Consider the following 11,583-nt stretch of genomic DNA (forward strand, 5'->3'; position numbering starts at 1 on the left):
CTTTCTCAACATGGAAATCAAACAGTTGGCGAGAACTGGGTTTATAACCTAGTCAAACGTCGCTCAGAGCTAAAAACACGATTTTCACGAAGATATAACTACGAGCGTGCTAAATGCGAAGATCCGAAGATAATTGAGGAATATTTTGATCGCGTACGAGAGGCTATAGCCAAGTATGGAATCCTATCGGAGGATATCTATAACTTTGATGAGACTGGCTTTGCAATGGGCCTCTGCGCGAGCGCAAAGGTTATTACTGGAAGCGATCGATATGGCCGTCCACATCTACTACAGCCTGGTAATCGAGAATGGGTAACTGCAATTGAGGCAGTCAACTCTACTGGCTGGGCCTTGCCCTCGTACGTGATCTTTAAAGCTACTAAATACTCCCAGGAAGGCTGGTTTGAGACCCTTCCAGATGATTGGAAGATCAATATTAGTGATAATGGGTGGACAACAGATCAGATTAGCATGGATTGGCTCATCAATCACTTTATTCCTCATACAAATGGCCGGATAATCGGACAATATCGAATGTTAATTCTCGATGGCCATGGAAGCCATTTAACTGCCGAATTTGATCGTACATGCACTGAGAATAAGATTATCCCAATCTGCATGCCTCCACATTCCTCGCATCTCTTACAGCCTCTCGATGTTAGCTGTTTTGCAGTTCTAAAGCGACAATATGGAAAGCTTGTTGAGCAGCGGATGAGACTCGGCTTTAATCATATTGATAAAATCGACTTTCTTACTGCTTTTCCAGAGGCCCGTACGATGGCATATAAAGCTGAGACTATTCGGAATGGCTTCAAAGCAACTGGATTAGTTCCATTGGATCCAGATCGAGTTTATAGTCAACTTACTATCCGATTAAAGACTCCAACACCACCTCCTAATCCACCTAGTGATTCTCAATCATCATGCTTACAGACACCTCAAAATCCACGCCAATTCAAACGCCAATTGAGTACGATTAAGCGACGAATCAGCCGGCGTACAAGGAGCCCCTCTGAAGTTATTGATGAAGCAATTAGTCGCATGTCAAAGGCGTACGAGACCAGTATTAACGAGCTTCTTATTATACGGAAGGAAGTTCACGATTTACGAGCTGCACATGAGAAAGAGAAGCGAAAGCGTACACGATCTAAAAAGCAGATATCTCATGAGCAAGGAATTACTAGAGAGGATGCTCAGGCACTTATAAATAGGCCAATTGAGGCATCTCAAGCTCCTACTACTGCTCCGGCCGAGCCTGAGCTTCCGGCCTCTCAACCACGTGTACGCCGTCAATTTCAATGTAGTGAGTGTGGAATTTTCGGGCATAGAAGGCCTCAATGCCCTAATCGTATTACTAATTAATTTTTTGTATATAATTATTATTTCGGGTTGAAAATTGAGGTTTAAAATCTATACAAGACGCTTTCTTGGAGCTGAGTGATCCGCTCGGTGGTGTGATCCGCTCGGGTGTGGATTACGTTAAGTGAATGAGAGCGAAGCGAGCACTTGCTGCTTACATCTACGCCACAGAATCTGTGGTGAGAACTTTACACATGGGATGTTGCTTGCAAATAATCGGTTGCTCTATCGCAATTTACGGGGTCTCTTGCGCGTATCTGGCTTTTATGGGGCAAACGCCCAACCCAGAAATAGCATTGGCCCCTGGGATTCCGATCTGGGGCGCCGGCTTCTGATATCGTACCATAAAGAGCAGGCGTTGCCATTTTTCTTTTCTTTCTTTCTTTTTTTTTTTTCCCTTTTGCTCGTTTGTCCTTCCTTTCGATAAGGTGTCCGTTGTAGTGTCCGAGTCGTTTCCAAGAGTCTGCATAAGGAGAGTATTTTGTTGGCAACGCACCGGTGCTCTCTCACTTGTCGTCATTCTTTCTTCAAACTTACAAGAACTGAGAGACTCACCAGTGTTTCCTGTACTGCAAGAGGACAGGAAAGAGTGGGAGCATTCTTCTGGGGTCCGGGAAGGAACCTTGCAAAAAAACAGACATGGCGGAGGTGATCACCAACGCCGTCAACCAGGGAACAGCAACTGCTTCCACAGTCAACCCGCCCACGGTCACCCTCAGAGCGCCTAGCTCGCTTTTCCACCACGAACTGGTGACAAAAGACTTTGCGCTTCTACAATTCCACGCAGCTTCTGCTCTGCAGTTGCAGTTCGGCATACAGCGTCATGAACTGGCGGCAACTTCGGACGATCGCTTGATTGCGTCGCCCTACAATGAACCCTTGAATCTGCTGGACTTGAAGCGTCTTGAGACACCTTATCAGCTATTTGCAAAAGCATTGACTATTTTCAAGCCAATCCGAGATGACTATGCTGTTGCTCCCTATATCGAGTCTTTCAACTGGCAAGCCGTTGTTGATTTCCTGCGTGATCTCTCCATCGCCGAAGGCCACCAGTGGAAAAGAACCCAATTCTATGTCGTTTCCTTTCGTTCTCAGCTGAAACCTGATATCGACTACCAACGATTGCATGATCTCGACTATCATTCGCATCAAGAAGCCATGGCCAGTGGCGGCTTGCTGAAATACTGGTTCGGTGCCAAAGACGAGAAGCACCAGAACTTGGCAACCTGTAGGTGGCCAATCAATGGACAGATAACTCATTTTTCGTAACCGACTGACATCAACACAGGCATTTGGAGGAATAGAGAAGATGCGAGAGCAGGAGGCACTGGGCCGTGGCATAAACAGGCTCGAGCTGCAGCTTCAGTAATGTACGAACATATTGTCTTCAAGACAATGGAGTTGGTCATCGACGATGACGCATCCTCATGGGAAATCACCGACTGGAAGAATTAAGAGGGTTAGAAATTATTCCCTTGAACTCTGCGTGGTTTCTTTTTATCTGCCAGACACTTTTATGATATGTCTACTTTCGAACATATGCTTCCATGCTGACATTGATACCATCACTCGATTCCGTTTCAGCGCTTCCATCACGTTTGCATTAGTATGCTCGCTTCTTGATTTGGTTTATTTCTTTGATATATTCCGGCGTCGATGTCAAAAGCAAGGGTTGGGCGTTTTCCAAGTATACCGAATGTCAACCAGTTCTAATGAACAATGGTGGTCTCTTTTGCCTCGATGCATCTTTCCTTGTTCTTCTATTTTGTCATGCTTCTAGCTTCATAGCTCCGAAGACTAGATCACGGGGGGCAAACTGCTTTCAACGATAGCATACCATATTCCGTATCGAATGCAAGTAAATATCCCGTAAGAGGGTGTGCTCTTTGTGCCACCTGTCATGTTGCAGGACCATGGTGGACGTGGATGTGGATTAAGGACCCGATGGACAGACAGCAGTGGATGGAAAGCTCTCGGAGTCCGAATCGATTTCTCGCACCTCACGCCGAAAGATGCGCCACAGGTCGAGGACAGCTCGGGCACTAACACATGGAGGATGATGCAGGACAGCGTCAGGCCCCAGAGGAAAGGTTCCGGGACGATTGAACAAGACAGAATTTGGAGGTTTGCGCCCTGAGGGCTCGTTTGGAAGAGGTTCGTAGGGTCTAATTAATGTGGGGAGTCGCGATTTTTCGGTCTCCGCCAATGCCCCTCCTTCCCTGCCTGCTCGCCGGCCGTACCTGCTTTAAGAAGAATTTATCTCAGAATCTTCTTTTCCCCTTCCCTTCCTCCATCACCTCTCTCCATCGCATCCCTGTTATACCACCTCAGTAAGTCAAATCCAAGAAGGAATTCCTGCGCTTCTTTGCTATTTCCGCTGCTCAGCGACGTTCATGCCACCACCCATTGAAGCTCACAATTGCGTCTAGTTTCCCTTTTTCTTTTTTTTTATTCCGAAAACTTCAGACACAATGGCTGCCCCTGCCCATACATTCAAGGTCGCTGACATCGTACGTACAACGCCCACACAATGGCAATTCCAGGCCTGCAGCAGCAGCAGGAGGTGTCCGCCCTCGTTCTGACAGCACAATTCTAGTCCCTCGCTGCCTTCGGGCGCCGCGAGATTGAACTCGCTGAGGTCGAGATGCCCGGTCTCATGGCTATCCGTGCCAAATACGCCACTGATCAGCCTCTTGCTGGCGCTCGTATTGCCGGTTGCTTGCACATGAGTATGCTTACTAGTTTGACCCTTATGCGTGCAAGGTATCATCTAATGCTCTGTTTCTAGCCATCCAGACTGCCGTCCTCATTGAAACCCTCACTGCTCTCGGTGCTGAAGTTACCTGGACCAGCTGCAACATCTTCTCCACCCAAGATCACGCGGCCGCCGCCATTGCTGCTGCTGGTGTCCCTGTGTACGTTGTGCTTAACTGCATCTGCTATGATGATGAAGGGAGAGAGACTAACGAAAATTTCTTCGCACAGCTTTGCCTGGAAGGGTGAGACTGACGAGGAGTACGAGTGGTGCTTGGAGCAACAGCTCAATGCCTTCAAGGATGGCAAGAAGCTCAACCTCATTCTCGACGACGGTGGTGACCTCACATCTCTTGTCCACAAGAAGTACCCCGAACAGCTGAAGGACTGCTACGGTATCTCCGAAGAGACTACCACTGGTGTTCACCACCTCTACCGCACCTTGAAGGAGGGCAAGCTCCTTGTCCCTGCCATCAACGTCAACGACTCGGTCACCAAGTCCAAGTTCGATAACTTGTACGGCTGCCGTGAATCTCTCATTGACGGTATCAAGCGTGCTACCGATGTCATGATTGCCGGTAAGGTTGCTGTTGTTGCCGGTTTCGGTGACGTCGGCAAGGGTTGCGCCCAGGCTCTTCACAGCATGGGTGCCCGTGTCATTGTTACTGAGATCGACCCTATCAACGCTCTCCAGGCTGCTGTCTCTGGCTACCAGGTCACCACCATGGAGGAGGCTGCTCCCATTGGCCAGATCTTCGTCACCACCACCGGTTGCCGTGACATCCTTGTTGGCCGCCACTTTGAGGTCATGAAGAACGATGCCATTGTTTGCAACATTGGTCACTTCGATATTGAAATCGATGTTGCTTGGCTCAAGGCCAATGCCAAGTCTGTGCAGAACATCAAGCCTCAAGTTGACCGCTACCTCATGTCCAACGGTCGCCACATCATCCTCTTGGCTGAGGGCCGTCTTGTCAACTTGGGTTGTGCTACTGGCCACTCTTCCTTCGTCATGTCCTGCTCTTTCTCCAACCAGGTCTTGGCTCAGATTGCTCTCTACAAGGCTGAGGATGCTGCTTTCGGTGCCAAGTACGTTGAATTTGGCAACGAGGGCAAGCGCCCCGTTGGTGTCTACGTCCTGCCCAAGGCCCTCGATGAGCAGGTCGCCAGACTCCACTTGGAGCACGTCAATGCTAAGCTCTCGACTCTTACCCCTGTCCAGGCTGAATACCTCGGTCTGGAAGTCAGCGGTCCTTTCAAGAGCGATATGTAAGTTCCAGATGAATATCCAAGCTCCCATTCGACCTTTTTGTATAAGCATCTACTAATTTTCCTCGATAGCTACCGCTACTAAATTTGGACATGATACCCCTCAATCTCCATTTCTTCTCGGCGCATGGTGATACATAGAGACTTTTTTCAACATGAGTTTACGATGTTATGAACATATTCCAGAGTTCTTGATCAATATAGAACTCACAAGCATCTAGCCTTCAACGGCCAGAATATTGATTCCCCCTTAAAAAAAAGAGAAAAGTGGTATACTTTTATATGCATTTTGTTCTCATAAGTCTTTTAATGAACTTGGGACTAGGACTTTGGTGCGAGGAAGGCGTGATCTATATGACTGAAATATTGAACCATTTGTTTTCCGTTTTCCTATCAATCTTCTATCAATCGTGAGTCTCTCAACACAAGGGTAGAGACTGTGTCTCAATAGAAGGCTAGAGTTGCATCCGCCTTGGATATGCATGAATGAAGAAAAATTCCTAGCAAGGTATGATGTCTACAGACTTTCAAATCACCTCAAACGTAGACTGGCCTTGATAGATCTGGTAGGCATGGCTGGATAAAAATGAGGCTAAACCTGTAAAGGCAGGCCACGGGCCCTGGAACCCTAGCACATTCCTCAACATCAGAAAGAATGTTCCGGCATTTCGCAGCCGCTTCTTTCATTATCGATAAACAGTACATGATCGTATTCCTCTCTTCATGAGAAACGAGGGGCAGGGGCAGGGAGAAGCTTGTGGAGGACTACCCATACAATCAAGCTCATACAGATGTGACACGCCGGACATTCCAACCGAGTTGCAGATATTGGGTTGCATGTCCAGGCTGTGCTGGCTGGCGGTTTCAATTGCGCGTGTAGGAATGTTTGAGGCGCGGCTTGCCATGGCAAAGCATTGGCTTGCTTATCATGTATGGATAAAGAGTGAGAACGTGAAGCTTTGATACGTGCATATTTTGGGGTTGGGATTTACTTTCTACATGCCTCTTTCCCTCGGCCGGTTGACAATCCCTGTATAAAGACTGCCCGGAGTCCGTCTGTCGGTCTGCAAGCGACTATTCTCACCACCGAAACAATACTTGTACCTGTGCCCTGCGTGCAACCGTTTCAAATAATCGAGAGTTCAATCCATCAACCTCGTTCTGCACCAAAACCCTGGCAAATCCGAATACCTTCTTTCTTGCCGCATCAAACCTGCCTTATTGGGAAAGACTGCAACACGAAAATGGTGTCATCCAAAGCGCTTCTTTCTGTTTATGCACTTTCGGACATCATACTTGCGTATCCCATTATTGAACGCCAACACACTGAAGACTCTTCTTCTGGTGGGGTGCATGATATGGCAACGAGATCACCGAACCCGGTAAGACTGTCAAACCAATGCTCTGCCAAGTTGCTTTGAAATGTGTCAACTAACTATTGTTGTGGGTATGCGTAGAGATTTAGAAATCCGTTTGATGTCAACCAATTCTTAGATAACTTGGACTACAAAATTCCTGACAATAAGGATATCCAAGAATGGGTTGATGAAGTACAGAAGAAGGGCGCAATGGCGGCAGAAGGGGATTTCTTTGGAGATGACGACGACGATGACAGCGATAGTGACAGCGACGATAATAATGAAGATGAAGACGACGATACTGATGATGGCAAGGACAAAAACAAGGACAAGGACGACGATGACGATGAGGAAGAAACCAAAAAAGATCATGAGGTTAAGGAGCCAACACAATCTACTGAAGCCCAGCAACCTTCAACCAGCACCAGAGCCTCGAATACAGCCAATATAACACCTCTGCTTCCTCTCTTCCCAACCTCTACAATCACGACGACCATAGAGATGCCGACTCCATGCACGACAGAGTCACCTGCTCAAGGTACCACTACCAGTGAGCCGGAAGTTAGTGACGTTCCAATGGCCCAGGAACCGGTGTCTGAGGACGCTACTTCGATAATTACAATACCTAGTGTAACCATCCTGCCTATTTTACGCCCGACGTATTTCACTGGATTGGGCCATCTTTTGGATCTATTACCAGACGATCAGTCTGACGCTTCGTATAGGGCTTGATATGCCTGGAGATACAGCGAGGAATTCAAAATCTCATGTTAGTTAGGTACATAGTACGGAGCGTCATGAGAAATTTATATGAAGGCCATTTTTGTTCAAGATATCCAATTTCGAGACAGCAAACGTCCTGAGCTCGAAGTTTTATATAAAAGGCCACTTTCGGGGATCCCCTTCAGCCACACCTCGAGTCCAAATTTCTCGTAGGTCGCAAATAGTTGTAAGTGGGCAGCCGGACGAGTTTCTATTAAAACCGGATCGACAGAGGAATACGAGGGCTACCAGCTATCGCAAGTTGAAGACAGCCGCTTTGCAAGCTGCAACGAGAAGAGAATTAGAAACCAGGATAGGCGTTCTCCGAGTATCAAAGCCGACTCAGAACGACAGCCACACAAAGACACAAGATTGAAGATGCAGGATGGAGGTGATGTGATCGACGTGTAGTTGCGGAGCTGCGGAATAAGCATAAAACCGACTGTGCGAATGTGGATCTAGACGGAACTCGGCGTTAGGATCGGTCTTCGATTTAAGCCTTGCGGCCTCAGGCATCGATTATTCATTGCATGCGATGAAGCAATAGACATCTATAAAAACCATTCGCTTCTCTGCTCCAACAATCCAAATTTTTCGATCGCGTTCTAAACATTGACAAATAGGACTTTCAATTACTCAAGACTCAACTTCGTATAACCATGCCTGCTGTTCTCGGAAAACAAGTCGGGCCTACTGGCTATGGAACCATGCGTAAGTCAGATGCCCAGCTATGAAATGCATGACATCAATGAAGATGGACTGGCTGATATCTATAATCGCAGGCATGACATGGAACCCTACTCCTCCAAGTAAAGAAACATGCTTCGAAACACTCAATACAGCCATTGAACTTGGTGCCAATCTCTGGAACGCTGGAGAGCTCTACGGAACCCCGGAGTACAACTCTTGCCACTTGCTACAAGCCTATTTCGAGAAGTATCCGCAAAATGCGGACAAGGTCGTGCTCAGTATCAAAGGCGCAAACCTCCCAGGCCAACTAACTCCAGATGGCTCAGAAGAGAATATCCGGAGAAGCGTCGACGAGTGCCTGCGGAATTTAAAGGGCACCAAATCTATAGATATTTTTGAATGTGCTCGTCAGGATCCCAAAACCACTGTCGAGCAATCAGTGACCATTCTCGCTAAATTGGTTAAAGAGGGTAAAATTAAGGGCATTGGCTTGAGTGAAGTCGATGCCGAGACTATCAGGCGAGCGTAAGTATTAATTCCGTGGACACGGAATGAGACTTCGCTAATCCGGCAAACGGCATCTATCTAGACACAAGGTTCATCCCATCGCTGCAGTAGAGGTTGAATTATCACTCTGGTCTCTGGATATCTTTGAAAATGGCGTTGCCACAACTTGCGCAGAACTGGGCATCCCTGTCATTGCTTACTCCCCCCTGGGTCGAGGTGCTCTGACTGGCGAAATCGCCAGCTTGACAGATATTCCAGAGGGTGACTTCCGGCGCCTTGTCCCCAAGTTTCAAGGTAGCAACTTTGAGAGCAACCTCAAGCTGATCAAGGAGATCGTGAGCTTGGCTAAACGCAAGGGTGTTGCTCCAGCTCAGATCGCGCTGGCCTGGGTTCGCACTCTGAGTAACAAGCCTGGTCTACCTACCATCATCCCAATTCCTGGTGGAACAACCAAGGATAAAGTCACTCAAAACACGCAAGGTGTTCAGACTTTAACGGATGAAGAGATGGCAGAAATCGATTCTATTCTGAAGGGTCATGAAGTCAAGGGAACTCGCTACTAGTGCACATATATGCTAAGGAGTGTGAGGACGTGATAGCTATATATCTTCATTGTGTATTGATTGTTGAATATTAACCATCATTTGTGATTCGACAAGATTGCAATCCTAAAGGAAATTCTTTGTATGAATATCAGTATACCATGATATATTTGAAAAAAAAAAAAAAAAATAAAAAATAAAAAGCAGGTAAGAAAAAAAATAAGATATAATGTAGTCAGGTCAAGTGTAGAGTGTCAACAAGCAACTTCACCTCACGAAGAGGGAAATTGTCAGCATTGCAGAATTCTCTTTTTTGTTCATCACACAATTCAATAATCAATGAGACTCGCAAGGTGGGTGGCGCGACATACCTATTGCAATGCTATTCATTCTGCAGGAAGAGTAAAGAAATAGTCGAAAGTAGAAACAAAAACCACCTGAAGATCAAATCTTTCCCAGAAATGATTGCTAAATATTTTATTAGCAGGGGGGACGCAGAGAAAAACGGAAGAAAAGTTCTGTCCACAGTGAAATTAAATGCGGAGGGAAAAAAGGATTCGGCAACGCTTCGAAGCTTCAAACGGCTCAAGTCACGTGCCTCCGTATCGTGCTACCTACTTGACTTGAGCTCAAGTCTCGATTTTGATCACATCACACCGCGTTAACGCTTGTTTTTGCCTCCCATCTGACACGCCTTTGACTCGAGTCTAATAATACCTTCGGAAATTCTTTAAGAATCATCATCGACCCCTCACTATGGCCGATTCGCCCGGCTCCCCCCTCTCGTCCATCGCGTCCGATGAACTGACCGAGGACACCAAGTTGGACAAAGATGGCCAATCTCCATCAGCTTCAAGCATACCACCGTCAAAGCGACGTCGCACTGGCGTTGCGTCCTGGGACAACCACACACCAATCTCCTCTATACAAGGCGATAACGTGCCAACCTCGCCTTCGAGTCCTATCTCGTCAGATACCGACGGCGAAATACCCAATTCCCCGTCGCTACTCGCATTGATTGGCGGTGGCCAGGACGACGACTATAGCGGTCAAGGGGGCGACCAGGTCTCGGTATGCCGCTGGGATGGCTGTGAAGCTGGAGACCTAGGTAACATGGATAATCTTGTCAACCATATTCATGATGATCACATTGGTACTCGTCAAAAGAAGTACTCCTGTGAATGGATTGATTGCAATCGCAAAGGACAAACACACGCCAGCGGATATGCACTACGCGCGCATATGCGAAGTCATACACGAGAGAAACCTTTCTACTGTGCGCTTCCAGGTACTTTCATTCATATTCTCTAGAATGCGTTCTTTCAGTTTTTCACTGACAACATTTGCGTGTATAGAATGCGACCGAAGTTTCACTCGCTCCGATGCCCTTGCTAAACATATGCGCACAGTCCACGAGACTGAAGCTCTCCGGCCGTCAGACCCCGTTCCTAAAAGCCAACTCGCCAACAATCCGCCTACTACGACCACCCCAAACAATAAGGTTCAGCGCATCAAATTGAAGCTCAATTTTGGCCCAAAAGAAGACACAGATTATCCAACGAATGGAGGAGAAGGCGCCAGAGATATTGATAATCAGGAGCTTGAATTGCTGCCTGTTCCCGAATTCACCCCTGACTTGGGCTTGGATGCGCGTGAACTCGCCATGCCTCCGAGCCAGCTCTACAGACTCCTTCGTCGACAGGTGCGTTGGGCAGAGATTGAAACTTCTAAACTCAGACGCCAGTGGCAGGATTGGGAGCCGAAGCGCAAAGAGGCCTTTTTTGAGAAAGAAGCTGCCCTCTCGAATGTCATCAATGCCGAAACAGAGCTCTCCAAAACGCTTCTATTGGCAACACCGCATGAGGCAGACGAGGAGAGTGGTGGTGCCCAAAATGGTGCCGCCGAAGACGTTTCTTAATATCACTATTACTATTAACTTCTTTTTCCGATCTTCTATCTTTTTCATCTTTTCTTCGTCCGATATCACAAGTGTTTTTCCATGACTTGGAGTTGTTTAGTATTCTATCAGCTATCCCTTTCTTTTTTTACTCTTTCACAGCACTATTGCATGGCGTATATGGTATATGATTCTGGGCGGGCTATAATTTCATCTCATCTATATGGCTTCTTGATGTGCTTTTAAAAGTTTCCATGAATTGTTTGGACTTTCAAATTTGGTTTACGATTCTATTGTATTCGACATAGAAGATATAGTCTCTTGTGGTCTCAAATATGACAATTCACTGTAGTATCAAGTAGCCTACCTAGGTAATCGTGATAGCAAGACTGCCCCAATCGGCCTGGGCGGTTTTTTGTGACCCTGACGCTCTAAAATGTGCAAA

At 47.0% G+C, this 11,583-nt stretch overlaps 5 protein-coding genes across 5 annotated transcripts, besides 2 other annotated features; all 5 read left to right on the forward strand.

The window, feature by feature from the left end:
* Window positions 1–1,482: part of a repeat region (Identified by RepeatMasker using a combination of RepBase library and repeat library created with RepeatScout) that runs on past the window's edge.
* A 516-nt stretch (window positions 1,483–1,998) lies between these two features.
* UA08_04460 (hypothetical protein) lies at window positions 1,999–2,814 on the forward strand (the record flags this gene model as incomplete). The annotated part of the gene is made up of 2 exons (XM_020267283.1): window positions 1,999–2,587; window positions 2,648–2,814. 2 exons carry the CDS (start codon window positions 1,999–2,001, stop codon window positions 2,812–2,814), a joined length of 756 nt encoding a protein of 251 aa, XP_020119957.1.
* A 1,016-nt stretch (window positions 2,815–3,830) lies between these two features.
* On the forward strand, window positions 3,831–5,467 carry UA08_04461 (Adenosylhomocysteinase; the record flags this gene model as incomplete). Its single annotated transcript, XM_020267325.1, has 5 exons — window positions 3,831–3,869; window positions 3,956–4,088; window positions 4,148–4,274; window positions 4,345–5,382; window positions 5,455–5,467. 5 exons carry the CDS (start codon window positions 3,831–3,833, stop codon window positions 5,465–5,467), a joined length of 1,350 nt encoding a protein of 449 aa, XP_020119952.1.
* A 1,159-nt stretch (window positions 5,468–6,626) lies between these two features.
* UA08_04462 (hypothetical protein) lies at window positions 6,627–7,472 on the forward strand (the record flags this gene model as incomplete). The annotated part of the gene is made up of 2 exons (XM_020267336.1): window positions 6,627–6,764; window positions 6,840–7,472. The coding sequence occupies 2 exons, from the start codon at window positions 6,627–6,629 to the stop codon at window positions 7,470–7,472; spliced, it is 771 nt and encodes a 256-aa protein (XP_020119951.1).
* Window positions 6,978–7,090: a repeat region (Identified by RepeatMasker using a combination of RepBase library and repeat library created with RepeatScout).
* A 689-nt stretch (window positions 7,473–8,161) lies between the features above and the next one.
* UA08_04463 (hypothetical protein) lies at window positions 8,162–9,262 on the forward strand (the record flags this gene model as incomplete). The annotated part of the gene is made up of 3 exons (XM_020267347.1): window positions 8,162–8,213; window positions 8,285–8,717; window positions 8,782–9,262. 3 exons carry the CDS (start codon window positions 8,162–8,164, stop codon window positions 9,260–9,262), a joined length of 966 nt encoding a protein of 321 aa, XP_020119954.1.
* A 735-nt stretch (window positions 9,263–9,997) lies between these two features.
* UA08_04464 (hypothetical protein) lies at window positions 9,998–11,159 on the forward strand (the record flags this gene model as incomplete). The annotated part of the gene is made up of 2 exons (XM_020267358.1): window positions 9,998–10,529; window positions 10,597–11,159. The coding sequence occupies 2 exons, from the start codon at window positions 9,998–10,000 to the stop codon at window positions 11,157–11,159; spliced, it is 1,095 nt and encodes a 364-aa protein (XP_020119953.1).
* Window positions 11,160–11,583: the final 424 nt, after the last annotated feature.

This window comes from Talaromyces atroroseus (genome assembly GCF_001907595.1).
Source record: "Talaromyces atroroseus strain IBT 11181 chromosome Unknown scaffold_5, whole genome shotgun sequence".
NCBI classification, from domain to species: domain Eukaryota; kingdom Fungi; phylum Ascomycota; class Eurotiomycetes; order Eurotiales; family Trichocomaceae; genus Talaromyces; species Talaromyces atroroseus.